The sequence below is a fragment of the Spinacia oleracea genome, chromosome 3 (genome assembly GCF_020520425.1).
Source record: "Spinacia oleracea cultivar Varoflay chromosome 3, BTI_SOV_V1, whole genome shotgun sequence".
Taxonomy (NCBI): Eukaryota; Viridiplantae; Streptophyta; class Magnoliopsida; order Caryophyllales; family Amaranthaceae; genus Spinacia; species Spinacia oleracea.
The window spans coordinates 108332191-108353463 of NC_079489.1; the positions used below are offsets into that span (position 1 = coordinate 108332191).

Consider the following 21273-nt stretch of genomic DNA (forward strand, 5'->3'; position numbering starts at 1 on the left):
TCGTCCGGCAGCGTCTAGCTTAGTAAGCGGTTGTTTCAACGGCTGGTCTGTGTACACCACTTGTAATACCCCGAATTTTTAAAACTCGATTAATTATGCTTAATTATTTTTATTTAGCTTAAAATCATTTTAAGCCCTAATTTCGAACATTTTAATATTAATATTATTTTATAACATAAGATGGGATTAAGTTAGAGTATATTAAATAATTGATTAAGTATGAAATTGATATTTTATATTAATTGTTCGATGGACCGTTCTTCCCGAGCACCGAAGTTTTATGTCGCTTGAAATTTTAATATTGTTACACGATTTATTTTTCAGATTTTATAATTTAATTTCATATTTACGAGCTTAAGCTACTCTTTAAATCTTAATTATTTCGTAATTATTTCGGATTTTAATAATCTCGGAACGTTCTTATTTTATACGAAGATATTTTTATAAAGAATTATTTTAGCTAAACATTTCTATTTTTAGTAGTTTTCTAAAATAGCAATTAAAATTCAGAAGTTTGCCTAACTAGTGAAAATTACTAAAATGCCCTTGAAAGAGCAAAAAGTTCCATTTTTCTTCTTCTTGCATCTCTCCGCGTATTTCTTCACTCCCTTTCCTAAAAAATGAGTCTAAATTCATGCCTTGGGGAGCAAGGACTTCTCCTTCTCCTACACTCTACCGATTTACAAATTAGGAAACTCAGTTTGAGTTTCATCAACAAAACCAAATCAATTTGACAAATTCACTTCCATCTTGTTTTTCTCTGATTTGATCCTCCACCACCTATTTCCCAACCACACAGACTCACCACCTTGCTGCCTCGACCACCCTCCTCCACTGCACGCACCACCACACCCCTCCTCCTATCCTCCTCTCCTTCGCACTCCCCTGCTTTCCTTTTCTCTCCTCCTTGCGCAGTCGGTGTCAATCACCACCACCTCTAGCCACCTTCAATCACCATACCATAACCACCATTGTCGCCACCTCAATCACCGTCCAACACCACCTCAATCCCTCGACCACCACCGTACCCCACCGTACTCCCCCTGTTTTCTCTCTCTCTTCTCCTTTGCGACCCACCTCCCCTGCCTCCCCTGTTTCTTTTTTTTCCCCTGCTCGATGCACCACCCACGCAGCAACACCACTTCCCGGCCACCTCACTAACCCTCCTAGACCCACCTCCGCCTCTCAACCCCGGCGAGCTTCTGATTCCGCCGCCCAGAGCCGCCCAACCATTCTCAAACTCCTCTTCTTTCCCTCCGTTGCTCGACCTCCCTCGCCCCTTCCGTGTTGTATCACCGCCGCTCAGCCACCACCATCGGCGTCGCATCACCGGCGCTGCGCCGCCCAGCCAGTTGCTTCCCTTCCTCCCTCCTCTCCTTCCTCTCCTCTCCTTCCTCTCCTCTCCTCCTCTTCGAGCCTTCCCCTACTCGTGCCTCCCTTCCCAGAAACCAAAAATCAGTTTCAATTGAAACTTGATATATTTTCCCCTCAAACCCATAACTAAGTTGGGCCACTTTCCTTTGGGCTTTGGGTATGTTAAAAACTGAATTATAATTTTCAGATTTCCAATATTATCAATATTTATGTTTTAATAATTCTTATGATATAATTATTTACTAATAAATTATTTATTATTTTTTCAGGTTTTTAAGATTCTAGTATTATTTATCAAATTGGAATTTAAATATTATTTTCATAAAAATTGATTTATAAAATATATGTATATTTCGATTGAAAATTCTATTAATAACATTTTCGTTAAATTTCGAAAATATAATTTTATGAAAATTCGTTATTTATAAATTCATTACTTGCAAAATTTATTACTTATAAAATGTTGATTTTAAATTATTTATCGTTTTAGTTACTAATTCAATAATTTAATATTCTGAAAGAAATCGGACTTGGAGCTCAGGAAGAACGATCCATCAGACGGGAAGTATAAAACTACAGTTGAGGTAACGGCTATTGCTAGTACCCGCAATCCCCTTATAAATATGATTTATGAAATTATGACGTTATGATTGAATTTATGAATTAAATGTTTTGATGTGTTTTATGGATTGTGGGATGAAATATGATTTGATTGAATTGTTTCCTATAATATGATTTGATTGAGTTTTCTCATAAAATGATGTTTATGCAATGCTATTGATATTTTATTGATCTCATGATCAAAATGATGTTTTATGAGTTAAATGAGTTATGTTATTTCAACTGAAATACAAGCCAAGGCTTAGTAAAATACATAAAACATGATAAATGAAAGTGAAAGACATAGTTTGTCTGGCGGTATATAAACTACCATCTTCCTATCTATCGGTCATGCATGCACCACGGACACCTGTCCACCCATGGATTACGAGCCCAGGCTCCCATGGTTTATGAGCCCAGGCTCAGGGCCCAGGCCCCATGTTACGATGATGAGCCCAGGCTCAGGGCCCAGGCCCAGTGGAGAATTCCTTCACGGTTCGTACTTGCCGAAAACTAGCATGTTAATTAAAAGTTTATGAATGACGTTTTTCATTAAAAGTTTATGAATGAATTAAATATGATGTTTTATTAAATGTTTTACTTATTCTATTCTCCCTGTGTTATTAAATAAAATGAATTGAAATGAATTTACGTCGCTAGGGTAGTCGTTACTGAGTCTTCGGCTCCCCGTTTTGTTTTCCGATTTAGGTACTGCGGGGAACGATGGAAACGAGTAGTGGCGAGGAATTTCACTTTAATGTTAATCACCGAGTTTATGCTTAATGTTTTAGTAGTTTAATTAAAGACTTCTAGTAAGTTATGTACTTGTATTTTTTGAATATAAAGGATTATTATATTAAATTGGAGGTTTTTATGGCTTACGTATGATGTTGCCTTGTAATTTCCAAGAGGGAATTACGGCAGGTAAAGCCCCGACCAAATTAGGTTAATTCCGCTGCTAATTACGCTTTAATAATTGAATTAGAGGTCGGGGTGTTACACCACTAGTTTGTGTGCTAGAAAGTAAGGACGCAGCTTTTTACTTGCCATAAATAGCGCAAGTGCAAACTTCTAAATTGGAGGATATCTCAGCTCGGCATTCTGCAGGACATGGCTCACAAAATAGACGGGGAGTTGCACTCCCTCCCTTTCTGTCAACAACACAGCACTCAAGGACCACTCGGAGATGGCCAGATATACATACAAAGTTTCTCCTTGAAGAGGACTGACCAGCCGGGGTAAGGTGTGGAGATGTTCCTTTAACCGGACGAAGGCAGTTTCTGCCGATTCGGACCATTCAAATTTACTCTTCTTCTTGATTGTTCCGAAGAAATAGTGACACTTGTCGCCTGCTCTTGATAAGAACCGTCCCAGGGCCGCTAGACATCCAGTCAGACGTTGGACTTCTTTCACTGATTTTGGCGACGTAATATCTATTACTGCTTGCACTTTGTCAAGGTTGGCCTCATTTCCCCTTTCATCAATAAGAAAACCCAAGAATTTCCCAGCCGTTACTCCAAAAACACACTTCTTTGGATTTAACCTCATCTGATATTTCCGGAGCGTCTCAAAAGTTTCTCTCAAGTCAGCCATGTGTTCTTCACGTTGTTTGCTTTTTACTATCATATCATCAATGTAGGCTTCGATGTTTCGTCCCAACTGATTAGAGAAGACAGTGTTGACTAGACGCTGAAATATGGCCGGCGCATTCTTTAAGCCAAACGGCATCACCTTATAGCAGTACAAGCCTTGCTCAGTAACAAATGACGTTTTTTCCTGGTCCTCTGGCCACAAAGGAATCTGATGAAACCTGAATAGGCGTCCATGAAGGACATCATAGCATGACCGGCCGTCGAGTCTACCAACCGATCTATTTTGGGCAGAGGGAAGCTGTCTTTTGGACAGCCTTGTTTAGATCCGTGTAGTCCACACACATTCTCCATGACTTATTAGGCTTTGGCACTAACACTACATTTGCTACCCAATCCGGATATTGACTTGGCCGAATGAACCCAGCCTCTAACAACTTCCGAACTTCTTCAGCCGCGGCTTTGTTTCTTGCTTCCCCATGATTTTTCTTCTTCTGACGAACAGGTTTTAAGGACTCATCTACATTGAGTTTGTGGACGGCTATACTTGGATCAATGCCCGGCATCTCCTCCACAGCAAAAGCAAAAATGTCCTAGAACTCTCTCAGGAGAGTGACCAAATGTGCCCCAAGCTGATCGTCAGGAGAGACCCCTACTGGCACCGACCTATCTGGACGCGCTTTATCAAGAATTATTTCATAATGCCCACCAACCGGCTCAGGTCACCTTGCTTCCATGTGAGCCATGGCAATGGTAAAGGTTTCTTTCTTGACTTTCTCCTCTATCTCGTCTAGCTTTCTTTTTGAGCTTGCTCTCGCTTCGTCAGTTTTCCCCCAAGCCTCGGGACTTAGCGTAGTGAGATAACAATCTCTTGCTAGCTGTTGATCACCATGAATAGTGCCGACCTAGCCTTTATCACAGACATATTTCATAAGCATAAGATGAGTGACGACCACTGCTTTGGCCTGATTCAAAGTTGGGCGGCCCAATATGATATTGTAAGCAGTGAGGTCTTTCACAATTAGAAATCGGACGTTCAAGTTCTTACTTTGATGCCGAACTCCTACTCGTAGGGGCAGAGTGATTATCCCTTGGGGATGAATTATGCCGCCTCCGAATCCAATGATCGGATAATGTATCTTTTCAATTGTCTTAGAGTCATGCTCAAGACGATTTAGACAAGCTGTGCTGATAATGTCTAATGAACTCCCCGTGTGTCACGGTCCGAATGTTTTGGGCACCGAGCCGTGCGGCGCGCTCCTACCTAGAGGGCGGTAGGGACGCAAGCCTTGTGCGGAACGAGTTCAACGGGGCTCGTGAAGCACGAGCAAGCAGGGTTTCTGAGAATGAGCGCTCTTGTCTTTTGGCGACAAGAAGGGACGCGGGCGCCGATCGGGCACTTGTGTGCGCACAGCAGTCACAAGTGGGACCGACGACGCGAGTGTATCTGTTTGAGGGACTTTGTTGAGGCAAGTAAGCTTAAAAACGAGCGACAGCACAATATCAATAAAGGCACACAACAACGCAAGTGATTAAGCAAAGGCAACTTCTGGTGAGAGGTATTGAGTCAAACCCCTCATAGCGGTTTATTTTGAATTAGCTAAAAGAACCTAGTGAACACTGGAATGACAGTAACATAATAATCTTATCTAAAGCCTAGAAACTTCAAAGAAAAGTCCTAGAAAGTTTAGATAAGATCAATACAAGGGAAATTAAGAAAAGTACAATGCAAGGAAGGTTGGATTCTAACATCCTCCCCCACTAAAGATGTCGACGTCCTCGACGACTTACAAGATTACAAAAGAAACTAAAGAAAGAAATAAATAGAGAAGCTGCTTCAGTCTTCAGTTGAGGTGGTTCCGCGCTGGCGGAGCCTGATGTTGGCGCGGGTGCTGATGTTGCGGTTAGAATCTTCTTCATCTGGGTGGTAGGGTTTGAGCCTACTAACATGGAACACCGGATGTATCTTCATCCATGTAGGAGGGTCAACCTTGTAAGCACTCTTCCCAATCCGTTTAGTGATGCGGATGGGGCCTTCATATTTTCTGATGAGCCTGCGATCTCTGCCTCGAAGGAACCTTAGTTGTTCCGGCAATACCTTCACCATTACCATATCTCCCACATCAAACTCGACTGGCCTTCTGTTTTGATCGGCCCATTTCTTCATGCGCTTCGATGCTCGTTCTAGATAGGCACGAGCAATTTCAGTATTCTGTTCCCATTCTTTTGTGAACTCTCGAGCTTGACGGCTTCTCCCATCTTCGGTTCCCGCTACCGTGTGTGGTAGAAGGGGTTGTTGGCCAGTCACCAGCTCAAAAGGGCTTGTATTCGACGCAGAGATTTTCTGAGCATTGAAGCAGAGTTGTGCCACATCAAGGAGCCTGACCCAATCTTTCTGGTTGGCACTCACAAAGTGACGCAGATATTCCTCCAGTAGTCCGTTGAATCTCTCAGTTTGCCCGTCCGACTGGGGATGGTGACTTGATGACATATTCAGCGCCGACCCATCATTTGGAACAATTCTGAACAAAAGATACTTGTGAATCTAGGATCTCTGTCACTGACAATGTTCTTCGGCAAGCCCCAATACTTCACTATGTGCTTGAAGAATAGAGCAGCAGTTTCTTCAGCACCACATGTCTTATGTATCGGTACAAATGTGGCATACTTGGAAAACCGATCAACTACTACCATTGCAGAGCAAAACTGGTCCACTTTCGGTAATCCACTGATGAAGTCCATCGAGACACTCTCCCATGGCCGAGTGGGGACGGGGAGTGGCTCCAGTAGGCCTCCAGATTTCTGTTTATCAATCTTATCTTGTTGGCACACGAGACAAGTCTTCGTGTAGCCCATCACATCTTCTTTCATTCCAGGCCAGTAATAGCCCAAGGAGAGCAAGCTGAGGGTTCTCTGCCAACTGGGGTGACCTGCCCACAAGGTATCGTGACATTCTTTCAAGAGCATTCGGCGAAGGCCTCCAGATTTCGGGATGAACAGCTTGTAGCCTTTGGTGTATATAAGATCATCTTCTATCCAAAAGCGTCTGGTCTTCCCCTCTTCTATCATCTTCTTTATGGTGTCCGTCATAGGATCCCCCGCAAGATGATGCTTGACTTGATCTTTGACTGATGTGGCCACGTTGCTTGCGGACAACGGAGCAAGTCTTCGCAAAGGAGCTAGGTCGGCACGCCGACTTAGGGCATCTGCAACTTTGTTGCTCACTCCAGTTCGATATGTAAATTCTACATCGAACTCTGCAAGTAACTCCTGCCATCGAGCCTGTCTACCTGTCAGTTTGGGCTGGGTGAGGAAGTGGCTTGCAGATGTGTTGTCCGTGCGGACGATGAACTTCGAGCCCAACAAGTAATGTCTCCATCCTCTCAAACAATGAACGATGGCAAGAAGTTCCTTCTCTTGTGCAGCATACTTTCTCTCAGCCCCATTCAACTTTCGACTCTCGAACGCAACTGGATGCCCTTCTTGCAAGAGCACTCCCCCGAGAGCAAAATCGGATGCGTCTATTTCTACCACAAAGGGTTTGTTGATGTCGGGGAGAGCCAATACTGGTTCCTTCATCACTGCTTCTTTCAACTTGCGAAATTCCACTTGATGGGTCTCCGCCCATTGCCAGGAGTTGTCTTTTCGCAACAAGTCTGTGAGAGAACTAGCTATCTCCGAGTAACCCTTTATGAATCTTCGATAGTAATTAGCTAGTCCCAAGAACGACCGTAGTTCAGAGGCGTTCTTTGGGGCTTGCCAATCACGTATAGCTTGAATTTTCTTCGGATCCATTCTGATACGGCCAGCTCCTACAAAGTGACCAAGGAAGCCAATCTCTGCCTGCGCGAACGCGCACTTCTCCCGCTTCACAAACAAGTGATGTTCTCTTAGTTTCTCGAACACCTTCCTCAGATGCTCAATGTGTTCTTCAAGTGTCTTGCTGTAGATCACAATGTCGTCCAAGTATACCACTACAAACTTGTCGAGGTATTCATGGAAGACTTGATTCATGAGTGTGCAGAATGTGGCTGGAGCATTGGTTAGCCCGAAGGGCATGACGAGCCATTCGAACGCTCCGTATCTCGTAACACATGTTGTCTTTGGTTCGTCGCCTTGAGCGATCCGAACTTGATGGTACCCCGACCTCAAGTCTAACTTAGTGAAGTAGACTGCATCCCCCAACTGGTCGAACAAGTCTGCCACTAGTGGAATTGGATAGTGGTTTCTCACAGTCACCTTGTTCAGCGCCCTATAATCGATGCACAAGCGGAGACTACCGTCTTGTTTCTTCTGGAATAGGACCAGAGCACCATAGGGTGCCTTAGAAGGGCGGACAAATCCACCTCTCAGCAAATCATCTAACTGTCTTCGCAGTTCAGCAAGCTCTGGAGGAGCCATTCGATACGGACCTCGTGCCGGAGGCTTGGCTCCGTGCACTAGCTCAATTTCGTGATCAATGGCCCTCCTCGGCGGGAGAACTTTCGGAAGTTCCTCTGGAAGGATATCAGCAAACTCTCTAAGTAAGTCCATGAGATCTGGTGGTGTATCTCCTTGTGTTTCATCGTCTTTCATCGACAGGGTAGCGAGGAATGTAGGTTCATTCCTCTTGAGCCCTTTCTTCAACTGCATAGCTGATAAAAGAGGCCCCTTTTGTTTCTTCGTCTCTTTGCCAGGGGCACATGTCTTAAGAAGGAAAGGTTGTTGCCCTGCCACTAGTAAGGAACCCAGGTGCGGCATCGGGACGGCTTTGCTGGCACGGAGGAAGTCCATGCCCAACACCAGATTGAAGTCGTCCATAGTCGCCACTGTGAAGTTGAGATGTCCACTCCAGTCTCCCAGCTGGGTGGGAACATTCTTTGCAATGCCGTGAATGGGCCTCGCTGCCGAGTTGACAGTTTTCATTTTCCCCCCTTCACGCATCAACTTTAACCCGAGTCTTTTTGCTTCGCTTTCAGTAACGAAGTTGTGAGTGGCACCTGTATCTACCATAGCTCGGGCTCTCTTCCCATTCACCTGGACTTCTACATACATCAATTCAGTACTGTGGGGTTTTTCTCCTTGAGATTCTTTTCCCATGGCATACATCATGTGGACGGCGCCCAGCTTTGATGGTTCCTCTTCATCATACTCCGACTCTTCTCTATCATCCTGTGGAGTCGACTCTGAAGTGGTCATGGCGGACAACTTCTTCTGCAAACTATCAATTTCTCCTTTGTGCTTGCATTCAAACCATTTGTGTGGTCCACGACACAATATGCAAGTGAGGGTTTTGTTCCACGATGAAGATCCGGACTGAGCTCCCCCTTTATTGAAAGAGGAGGGACCGCCACTCCTCTGTGATTCTTCTCCCCCACTTCGGTACTTGTTCCACACACTGTTGGAACTAGCTTGGGAGCCATTCCCAGAATTCTTAGGAGTGCTCACTGTAGAGTTGTTGTTCCCCTTCTTCTGAGCGGGTGCTCTATCGGACGAGTAATCCATCAACCTTTCTGCTGCCGCAATGGCCCCTGATAAGGTGTCAACTTTTGAGCGCCAGATCTCACGCTGAGCCCACTCCTTCAATCCCTTGACGAAGTTGAATAACCGATCCTTCTCGGTCATGTCTTTAATGTCGAGCATGCACGCGGAGTACTCCTTCGCGTACTCTCGGATGGATCCCTTATGTTGCAAGGTTCTTAGCTTCGTCCGAGCAATGAATTCTGTGTTTTCAGGGTAAAATTGGGATATGAGCTCTACCTTGAACTCTTCCCATGTATCAATCACCACCTTCTTGGCTTGGATGTCGGCGTACTTACACCGCCACCAGAGTTTAGCATCATCCGCCAAATACATTGTTGCAGTGTCCACCATCAGATTGTCCTTCAGTTGGGATATCCTGAAGTATTGCTCCATGTCGAAGATGAAGTTGTCGACCTCTTTGGAGTCCCTCGCACCACAGAAGGTACGAGGCTTGGGTGGCTTGATTCGGCTTGTACCGCCCCCACCAGTGTCTCTGTTAGCACGCATCAGAGTAGCGCACTTGTCCTGCGAGTCATCCACCATCCCTTGTAGATAGTTGAGATGCTCGCGCAATGAGTCTCTTTCAGTTTTCAGTTCTTCGACGTCGGCCTCAAGATCGTCTATCCGCTTATCCTGCTTGATGACGATCTCTTCGGTCTGGGTCCATGATTCAGACTTGCCCTCCAGCCAGGCTAGTCTCTCTAGTATTGCTTCCATCTTGAGGTTCTCCCTCGGGTCTCTCGGGTCTAGATTTGAGCCTTGGCTCTGATACCAACTGTCACGGTCCAAATGTTTTGGGCACCGGGCCGTGCGGCGCGCTCCTACCTAGAGGGCGGTAGGGACGCAAGCCTTGTGCGGAACGAGTTCAACGGGGCTCGTGAAGCACGAGCAAGCAGGGTTTCTGAGAATGAGCGCTCTTGTCTTTTGGCGACAAGAAGGGACGCGGGCGCCGATCGGGCACTTGTGTGCGCACAGCAGTCACAAGTGGGACCGACGACGCGAGTGTATCTGTTTGAGGGACTTTGTTGAGGCAAGTAAGCTTAAAAACGAGCGACAGCACAATATCAATAAAGGCACACAACAACGCAAGTGATTAAGCAAAGGCAACTTCTGGTGAGAGGTATTGAGTCATACCCCTCATAGAGGTTTATTTTGAATTAGCTAAAAGAACCCAGTGAACACTGGAATGACAGTAACATAATAATCTTATCTAAAGCCTAGAAACTTCAAAGAAAAGTCTTAGAAAGTTTAGATAAGATCAATACAAGGGAAATTAAGAAAAGTACAATGCAAGGAAGGTTGGATTCTAACACCGTGTCTACTAAAATACGCCTTACTTTGAGGTTTTCTACCTTCAGCTTAATAACCAAGGGGTCGTCATGAGGAGTGGCTATCTTGCCCCTATCAGATTCACAAATCTCCACTTTAGGGAAGTGGTCCATTGGAGCTTTTCCAGACAACATGACTTGCCCCAGCCGGCTTGCATAGTCCTTTTGTCCTCTCATTGTTGGGCCCCCAGCATCTAGGCCCCCTGAGAAAACGGCTACGATTTCTGGATCAGTGTCATTGTCATCACGTCGATATGACGGTGACTTACTTTTCTTGTAGAACTTTTTACCACTTCCCCCCTGTGTTCAACCTGAGATATGATTTCAGAAGTCCTTTGGCGGCTAATCCATCAAGAGCTCTTCGCAGACTCTTGCAATCTTTAGTTTCATGTCCCACATCACAATGGAACTTACAGTAAAGGGAGCTGTCCCTGGTTTCTACCGGCGACTTCATGGGGAACGGACGATCAATCTCATATCTGTCACTGACGTCCAGCAGTATTGTGTACAAGTCGGTGAAGGAAATATGTCCTTCACCCAAGGTGCATTAAGTCTAATACCAAGGTTCAGATTAATTGCGAACAATTAATTCAGTGAGATCAAGTGATCGGAACAGCTAGCTGGAGCAATGCTTCCGATCAGTGAGTTCCAATGGATATTGAACTCACAACTTACTCTTGACTGAACCTACAAGGTCACACCAATGACACGTAACAGATCACCGGATTAAATGAATCGGAAATTCATTTAATAGCTTTTAGGGAATTAGTTGGAAACGTATTATACGATACGACCTTTGTCGGAATCGTATATCGTATCTGGAATATTCGTAAGCTGGGCGACAAGAATAAATCGTATCGTATGACGGTGATTCGTCGTATACAAAACGATAAATAATATATAGGAAGTATATTAAATCGCGAATACGAAGGGCATCGGAGTTGCCGGCCTGTCGAGCCAAGCACGTAAGCGTGCAAGGCCCAACGAGCCAGCAAGCTCGCGAGCAAGCAAGGCAAGCCCATTGGGCGCGAGCACGCAACAGCAAGCATTAGCGCACAGCACGACGAGCGAGCAAGGCCCACGGCCTAGCTGCTCGGCGCGCGCGCTGTGGGCTTCGGCCTGCAGTGTGTCGTTGGGCGCGGGCGTGTGTCTGTGTTGCTTGGCTTGCACGGCTTGCTAGCCGGCCTTGCTTCTTGCTTGGTCGGTTAGTAAGGTTAATGATATAACCTTACAAACTTGTTTTCAACACACACACAATTCATACACTCAAACCCTAGAGACACAGAGAACCCTAATTCTCTCTGTGCCTCCAAAGTGAGTTTTTCCCAAAAGCAAAGTATCTTGATCAATTGTCTAAGCTACGATTATCAAGACGGATCTGGTCGTGTCGGTGAACCAAGTAGAGGAACGACAAGTGGAGTTCTTTGTTCGTGTTCGTTGACAGATTATTGTGGAAAACACGCTTCGAATGTATGTTTGCTTAATCTGTGCTTTATACATGTTTTCTGGCTTTGGGGATTGTTCCGCACATGTTATTATGTTTAACTGTATTCCCCTACAGTGGTATCAGAGCCTTTATGTATTCAAAGCATGAATTAGCATGATTATTATTGTTTTTGCATCTGTCAAAATTTTGGATTTTTTGTTGATTTTTCGAAATTTTTTACGAATTATTGGATGAATTGCGTATAATCAGGTCCGAAATCAAAAATCATCGCTTTTTCGATTTTTAAAACCCTAATCTGATGGAAAACGATTGTCTAAGATCAACTCATGGAATAGAATTGCGTAAACAGGCTTCGAAGTATCATTTTTTGGGCGTTTTTGTTAATTTTTCATTAAAAATTAAAAGTGTCAGACAGTAATTCAATTAAAAGGTCGACCTAAACTACTCGGAAGTGCTTGAAATATTGACAGAATGTTGCTGAGTACATGCTTGATCTATGGTAAATATTTCAGATTTTTCCGATAAGTATAAACCCTAATTTTGCCTTTCCCCAATTCGTAAAATTTGCAACCCTAATTGAATTTTAATTAATTTTGGTTTAATAATTCGGTTAATTGGGGAAGGGGGTATAATTTCATGGGTCAGTGGCTATTTTAAAAATTATTGGATTAAAATTTTGAATGGTTTAGTTAATTTTAATCGCACTTAAACCAAATTATTAATAATCTGAAATTTAATTGTTTATGAACGATATAAAGTTTCGGATTTCTTTAATTAAAAGTTCAAACTTTAAAGTTGATTCGATCGTTCTTGAAATTTTGAATATTGTTAGCCCTTGATTTATTAATTTTACGAAATTGGATTGTCGTTAAAGTTTATTAAATCGTTAAAAATCGTTGTTTTTCGAAAATAAAAATCGTAACTTTTTTTTGGAAAATAAAATTAATGCAAGTTCGTGAATTAAATTTAATTTTAATTAAGTTGGTCCGTTTTACGAACCAAAAACACGAACATACGAGGCCATTGTGCTCGACCGAGCCATACGACACGGGCAGCAGCAGCTATGCTGCGTGCCTCGTGCGCGCTAGGCGGGGGAGGGGCAGGTGAGGTAGCTTGCGGGGCTGCGACGAAGCGAGGCGCAAGCCTTGCGACGTCTAGCACACACGATGCACAACACGCAGCGCAGGGGCAGCGATGCTGCAGGGACGCGGTGTGCGCGCGCGCGCGATGGGGCAGGGGGTGCGCGAGCTCTGCTCGTGTGCTCTTGGGCCTCACGCAAGGCGGGGCTGGGCGCAAGCCTAGCCCCATTAGCAATTGGAAATTTTTTTAAAATCGTTTAATTCGTTGGGCTTCTTATATTTGCATTAATTTGGGCTAACGGGATATTTAATTTAATATTTATTTGCTTGGGCCGGGCCGCGAGTTTTAATTTAATATTTCATAAATAATTATCCGGAATAATTATTGGTTTGAGTGGGAGGCACTAAATGAAATTAAAATGAAATAATTATTTTTAATTATTTTCGTAAGTCGCATTATTTTAATTAAATTCAATTTTAATTAGAATAAAGTCTAAGGATTAATAATTTGGAAATTGATTAATCTTTTAGGACGCGTTTATGTGAACGTGAATTTTAATTAATTCACGTAAATACTTGCATATTTATATGGGCCATTCGTTTTAGCACACGAATGGGTGAATGCATAGAATATCTATTTTATGTAATGCAGGTACTCCAAGTGACTAGTATGGCCAATTTAGGATAGTTAAATACGGTCTGCGTACCGTTCTATCTTTGAATGTAAAGTTTTAAATATGGTCTGCGTACCATGGAAATTTTGATGTAATTTATTATTTTCAAGTATTTCTAAGTTTAGAACTTTAAGTTAGCATTTGAACGAAGATTCAAGACGATGCCAAGCTAACAAGGAGGTGATGAAGATTGGATGCTTCAAGACAAAAGTTTTGGGCCATACTAGATCACCATTTATTTTATGCAATTTAATATATATATATATATATATATTATGTGTGAATGTATGAATGTATGTATGCTTTGCATGAACAGGTTGTTTCCTATGAATCGATTAGTTTTAAGTTCACTTAATAATCGAACCAACATAGAAACAACTAGGTCCAAGTAATATTGAGTTTAAAAATTGCCTTCCAAATCAACACTTACAAAAATCTAGGGATCTAAGATAGTAGGTTTACGCTAAAGCGAGGTGCTATTTTAGTTGACTTAGGTGGTAAGGCGTCCTAAAGGAGCACGTTGATTGTGGTTACAACTCAAACAACAATGGCATTAAGTTGTGGCAATGGGATAAATTATGGCATTAGTTTATTAACCAAGAGTAATTTGGAGATTACTAGCAATAGGTTTTGCTTACCTGAAATCTTAAACTACTTAAGACATGCTAAAGCTGCTTAAGGATTTAGGACTTTTGGGGTCTTGGAATCGTTTCATTCATTTTGGACCATGTTTTTTGCTTTTTGCATGAATGAAATGTTTTAATAGCTTTAATGATTGCATGTTTAACTTTTATTTTAAAGTTATTGAATTGTATGAATGGTTATTTATTGCAAATTCTTTTCGATTGTAGTAATCAAATGGCCGCGAACAATAACACTTTCAATCTGCGTTCAATTCTCGACAAAGAGAAGTTGAATGGCAACAATTTCCTCGCCTGGCAAAGGAACTTACAAATAGTTCTTATGCATGAGGAAAAGGAATATGTCCTTGAGGAAGAGTTACCGCAAGAGGCTGCGCCGGAGGTAACTCAAGTTGCCCTTAATCGTTGGATTCAGGCCAACAGGGATGTCAAATGTGTGATGCTTGCATCCATGAGTCCTGAACTTCAGAAAACGTTCATTAACTCGGATGCTTACCAAATCATCTCGGAGTTGAAGAACATGTTTCAGGACCAAGCCAGAATCAAAAGATTCGAGACTCAGAGGTTGATCCTTGAGGCTAAGCTCAAGAAAGGTAAACTAGTGAGCCCACATGTTCTTAAAATGATTGGACTCTTTGAGAACATGAGAGCTCTAGATTCTGACGTCTCAAATGAAATGGCTATTGACATCATTCTCCATTCGCTTCATAATGGCTATGATCAGTTCAAGTTGAATTACAACATAAACAGCATGGAGAAATCTCTTACTGAGCTTCACGGTATGCTGAAAATCGCTGAAAAGACGCTCAAGCAAGAGAACAAGCACGATATGCTTATGGCGCGTAAGGGAAAGAACTTCAAGAAATCAGGCAAGAATAAGGGCAAGAAGGGTAAGGGCAAGGCTTCGCCCTCATCCAAGTCCAACGGTGCCACTTCTGGTAAATAGAAAAGGGCGACTCGTTCTCCTGCCGACTCTGAATGCTTCTACTGCAAGAAGAAGGGGCATTGGAAGAGGGATTGCTTGAAGAAGAAGGAAGATGAGAAGAACGGGAACGTTGCTTCTACTTCAGGTATGTATGTTATACATTGTAATCTTGCTAATTCTACTTCTTGGGTATTAGATACTGGTTGTGGCTCACACTTATGTTCCAATTCACAGGGACTAAGGAGAAGTAGAAGGCTTGATAAAGGCGAGATGGATCTACGCGTGGGAAATGGAGCACGGATTGCTGCATTAGCCGTAGGATCTTATTTTATTTCTTTGCCTAGTGGGTTTGTTTTGGAACTAGAAAACTGTTACTACGTTCCTAGTATCACCAGAAACATCATTTCCGTTTCAAGTTTGAATTCTAAAGGTTTTAGTTTTCAATTGAAAGACAATAGTTGTTCTTTTTCTTTGAATGGAAAGTTCTATGGTTCAGCACAACAAGAAAACGGTCTTTATGTGCTAGATACGAGCAAACACATTTATAACATAAATACCAAAAGGGCTAAAACTGGTGATTCGGATCTCACATTTATGTGGCATTGTCGATTAGGCCATATAAACATAAAGAGCATGGAATTACTTCAACGGAAAGGAATTCTAGAATCATTCGACTTAGAGAAGATTGATCAATGCGAATCTTGTTTACTTGGCAAAATGACAAAGCAACCTTTCTCAAAGGTGGGAGAAAGAGCAAGCGAACTACTAGGGCTAATACATACGGACGTATGTGGGCCTATGAGTACGAAAGCTAGAGGTGAGTTCAGCTATTTCATAACGTTTACGGACGACTTCAGTAGATATGGCTATATTTACTTAATGAAGCACAAGTCTGAATCGTTTGAGAAATTCCGAGAATTTCAAAATGAAGTAGAGAATCAACATGGCAAGAAAATCAAAGCTCTAAGATCGGATCGAGGAGGTGAATATCTTAGCCACGAGTTTGATGACCATCTAAAAGAATGCGGTATTCTTTCTGAATTGACTGCTCCGGGGAGACCTCAATGGAATGGAGTGTCGGAACGGAGAAATAGGACCTTACTCGATATGGTCAGGTCAATGATGGGTCAGGCCGAACTTCCTTTACAGTTCTGGGGACATGCGTTGCAAACTGCAGCACTCACATTGAATCGTGCTCCGTCAAAAGCTGTTGAAAAGACTCCATACGAATTATGGACTGGGAAACTTCCAAAGTTGTCTTTTCTGAAGATTTGGGGTTGCGAAGCATTTGTCAAGCGATTAATTTCGGTCAAGCTACAACCTAAAGCTGAAAAATGTTTCTTCGTTGGGTATCCAAAAGAAACTATGGGGTATTACTTCTACAACAAGTCAGACAACAAGGTATTCGTTGCTCATGACGGTGTCTTTTTGGAAAGAAATCATATTTCCAAATTGACAAGTGGGAGAATAATAGACCTCGAAGAGATTCGAGACGAACAACGAACTCAGAACTCTTTAGAAGCAGTTCAAGTTGATGAACCTCCAAGGTCTTTAGAAGAGCCAATGGGAGTAGTTCCTCAAAACGTTGTTGCCCCTCGTAGGTCAAATAGAACTATTTTTCAGCCGGACAGATGGACAGGCGTCCTCATGGCTGAAAACTTAGACGTTCTCATATTGGATAGTGATGAACCGTTGACTTACAAGCAAGCTATGACGAGCCCAAGCTCCATTAAATGGTTAGAGGCCATGCAATCTGAAATAGACTCCATGTCTGAAAATCAAGTCTGGGATTTGGTTGATTTGCCAGATGGGTTCACACCTATCGGATGCAAATGGGTCTTCAAGTTGAAAAAGACAAAGATGGAATTTTATACATATACAAGGCTAGATTGGTAGCAAAAGGTTACAGGCAAGTTCACGGCGTTGACTACGATGAAACCTTTTCTCCAGTCGCGATGCTTAAGTCTATTCGGATAATCCTTGCGATTGCCGCTTTTCATGACTATGAAAATGGAAAATGGATGTCAAAACTGCCTTTTTGAACGGTGTTCTTGAAGAGATTGTGTTCATGACACAGCCGGAGGGTTTGGTCGATCAAAAGAACCAAGGAAAGGTATGCAAGCTTAAGAAGTCCATCTACGGACTAAAGCAGGCATCAAGGAGTTGGAATAAACGATTTGATGAAGCAGTCAATAAGTTTAGCTTCATCAAGAATCAGGACGAATCTTGTGTATACAAGAAGGTCAGTGGGAGTAAAATTGCATTCCTAGTCTTGTATGTTGACGACATACTACTTATTGGAAACGACATTCCTATGTTGGAGTCTGTAAAGACTTGGCTCGGGAAGTGTTTCTCAATGAAGGACTTAGGAGAGGCACAGTACATATTGGGCATCAAGATCTATAGGGATAGATCTAAAAGGATGATTAGACTAAGCCAAAGCACTTACATTGACAAAGTGCTAGCTAGGTCCAATGTGATGGAAGCCAAGAGAGGCCATCTACCCATGTCACATGGCGTATATCTAAGCAAGAATCAGTGTCCCAAAACATCTGATGAGCGTAGAAAGATGAGTGGAATTCCATATGCCTCGGCCATTGGATCCATCATGTATGCTATGATTTGTACAAGGCCGGATGTTTCGTTCGCACTTAGTGCAACGAGCAGGTACCAGTAAGAACCAGGTGAGGCGCATTGGACTGCTGCCAAGAACATCCTAAAGTACCTGAAAAGGACTAAGCATCAATTACTGGTTTATGGTGGTACAGATGAGTTGATTGTTAAGGGCTATACGGACGGAAGCTTTCAAACCGACAGAGATGATTTCAGATCATAGTCTGGGTTTGTGTTCTGCCTCAACGGCGGAGCAGTAAGCTGGAAAAGTGCTAAGCAAAGCACTATTGCGGATTCTACAACTGAAGCCAAGTACATTGCTGCCTCAGAAGCAGCAGAGGAAACTGTTTGGATTCGGAAGTTCATCGAAGAACTTGGTGTTGTCCCCTCCATTAAAGGACCAGTGGCTTTGTATTGCGACAATAGCGGAGCCATTGCCCAGGCAAAGGAGCCTAGGAGCCACCAAAAGTCCAAGCACGTACTGCGGCAATTTCATATACTTCGAGAGATCGTTGAAAGAAAGGAAATCGAGATTTGCAAGGTTGGAACTGACGACAACGTCGCGGATCCATTGACTAAACCGTTGCCACAAGTGAAACACAACGCACATGTAGCAACCATGGGAATCAAGCATGTTGGAGAATGGCTTTGATTTTCTAAGTATTGTTTTAGAACATCTGTTAGATCTATGTTTAAAACAGTTGGTTTAACCATTTCATATTTATGAAATTTATTTATTTCATATTCATTTAATTGTGGTTTAGAATTAAATGATAATTCCATGTGATTCAAATCATTCAAATGGGATGTCAAGATGGATTCTTTGACAAAGAAACACCCATAAGTGAACTTGAATATTGAAGTCACAAAGGATCCCTAATCCAGGTCATTGAAAGGTGGACGACCAATGACTAATGAAGATTAGATTGCAAGTAGATTACTTAGTTCTGTTTCTTGAACTAGAGTGACTGGATGTCAGAATCTTTTGCATAGATACTTATTGGATCTTGTATCGGATTGACCATGAGAACACTTTAAGATATTAAAGTCATGTCATAGGTAGTTCTCATTAATGGTGATTAGAAACCGTTCCTCAGAACATGAGCGATTATATCTGCTCGTTTGAGAATTAGTTCGCTTTGATACTAGCTAAACGTCGCACCATAAAAGGAGGCTATAAAAGCAGTTATTGGGCGTACTATGAATCAAAGTGAGTGTTCATAGATTGCAAGAATGGATTGTCCTCCTATCTTTGATAGGATATGGTGTTGTTGTGTAACAAGGCCTCTCGGAGAGTTAGATACTGTAAAATGCATGGCCGTGCTCAGAATGGTTAGGCTTAACCTTCTGTAAAAGTTTGACAGTTGAACTCTATAATCCGATAAACACTTCTGGACCTAATAAGGATGGCTTGGATCTTATCTTATGTTCAGTAAGTAACACTAAGTGACAAAGGAATGTGGATGCACACTTGTCTGAATGACAAGTGGGAGATTGAAGGAAATATGTCCTTCACCCAAGGTGCATTAAGTCTAATACCAAGGTTCAGATTAATTGCGAACAATTAATTCAGTGAGATCAAGTGATCGGAACAGCTAGCTGGAGCAATGCTTCCGATCAGTGAGTTCTAATGGATATTGAACTCACAACTTACTCTTGGATGAACCTACAAGGTAACACCAATGACACGTAACAGATCACCGGATTAAATGAATCGGAAATTCATTTAATATCTTTTCGGGAATTAGTTGGAAACGTATTATACGATACGACCTTTGTCGGAATCGTATATCGTATCGCGAATATTCGTAAGCTGGGCGACACGAATAAATCGTATCGTACGACGGTGATTCGTCGTATACGAAACGATAAATAATATATAGGAGATATATTAAATCGCGAATACGAAGGGCATCAGAGTTGCCGGCCCGTCGAGCCAAGCACGTAAGCGTGCAAGGCCCAACGAGCCAGCAAGCTCGCGAGCAAGCAAGGCAAGCCCATTGGGCGCGAGCATGCAACAGCAAGCATTAGCGCACAGCACGACGAGAGAGCAAGGCCCACGGCCCAGCTGCTCGGCGGGCGCGCTGTGGGCTTCGGCCTGCAGTGTGTCGCTAGGCGCGAGCGTGTGTCCGTGTTGCTTGGCTTGCACGGCTTGCTAGCCAGCCTTGCTTCTTGCTTGGTCGGTTGGTAAGGTTAATGATATAACCTTACAACCTTGTTTCCAACACACACACAATTCATACACTCAAACCCTAGAGACACAGAGAACCCTAATTCTCTCTGTGCCTCCAAAGTGAGTTCTTCCCAAAGCAAAGTATCTTGATCAATCGTCTAAGCTACGATTATCAAGACGGATCTGGTCATGTCGGTGAACCAAGTAGAGGAACGACAAGTGGAGTTCTTTGTTCATGTTCGTTGACAGATTATTGTGGAAAACACGCTTCGAATGTAAGTTTGCTTAATCTGTGCTTTATACATGTTTCCTGGCTTTGGGGATTGTTCCGCACATGTTATTATGTTACACTGTATTTCCCTACGGTCGGTGTTTTACTCAAACCTCTCTTTATCGTATGGTCGTCCTCTCTTCTGCCCCTGGGAGGTGTTTGTCTGATATCCCTTCTTTTCAATGGCCCACGTCCCATTAGGACGATTGGTCTTTTTGTCTGCCTTGTCTTTGCGCTGGGGATGCTCTGCAATCTCTATTCCCTTTGATTCCTTGGGGACGGAATAAATTTCGGTGGCATGAATAAAGGACTCGGCCTCATCCAGAGCATCGGCCATAGTTCTCACACTTTTCTTTACCAGATCGAATTTAAAGGACCCCTTCTTAAGCCCCCTAAAGAAGTTATCAAAAGCCACCCCATCAGGTAGGTTTGGAATCTGTCCTGACTCTAAATTGAAACATCGCACATAGCTCCGTAATGACTCGTCTTTCCCTTGCTGTATTCGGCCCAAATGCATACTCGTCTTCTTTTCCTCTTTATAAGCTATGAACCTTGCCGAAAACAATAATTCTAGCTCTGCATAAGTGTTGATCGTTCCAGTGGGCAACTTCTCAAACCATTTCGTAAGCAACCCCTTTCAAAGTGGACGGGAAGTATTTGCACCAGGTTGCATCAGTGGTCCCCTGGACGTACATGTGATGACGATAAGCCAAGAGGTGTACGTCAGGATCAGAGGTGCCATCATAGGCGTCAATAGCTGGTGGCTTCACCTTAGGCTCCTTAGGAGCATTCATAAAGTCAGAACAGAATGGAGTGGTATAGTCAAGGATGAGGTCGGCTACCCCCTGTTGAATATGGCATATAGGATCTTGCCTTCTACCTTGGGACGTTCTACGCCGCTCGCTGTCCGCGCGACTGACATGGGTCCTGGTGAGACGGCGTGAAGGAGCAGCAAGGGGTGAATCTTGCATGACAGGAGTGGAACCTGTATCTGACAGCTCAGTTTCTTGAGGCCTGTCCAGCTGAATGATTGGTACTCTTCTGGACGGTCCAGGTT

The 21273-nt window shown here is 43.0% G+C and overlaps 1 protein-coding gene across 1 annotated transcript; it reads right to left on the bottom strand.

Annotated features, from left to right (window-relative positions):
• Positions 1-20319: 20319 nt before the first annotated feature.
• On the bottom strand, positions 20320-20733 carry LOC110788414 (uncharacterized). The gene has a single exon (XM_021993057.2). The coding sequence runs from the start codon at positions 20731-20733 to the stop codon at positions 20320-20322; it is 414 nt and encodes a 137-aa protein (XP_021848749.2).
• Between the last annotated feature and the right edge of the window lie 540 nt (positions 20734-21273).

Bases quoted from the DNA above. Each gene is read 5' to 3' on its own strand.
- LOC110788414 (XM_021993057.2), bottom strand. From the start codon at position 20,733: ATGCATTTGGGCCGAATACAGCAAGGGAAAGACGAGTCATTACGGAGC.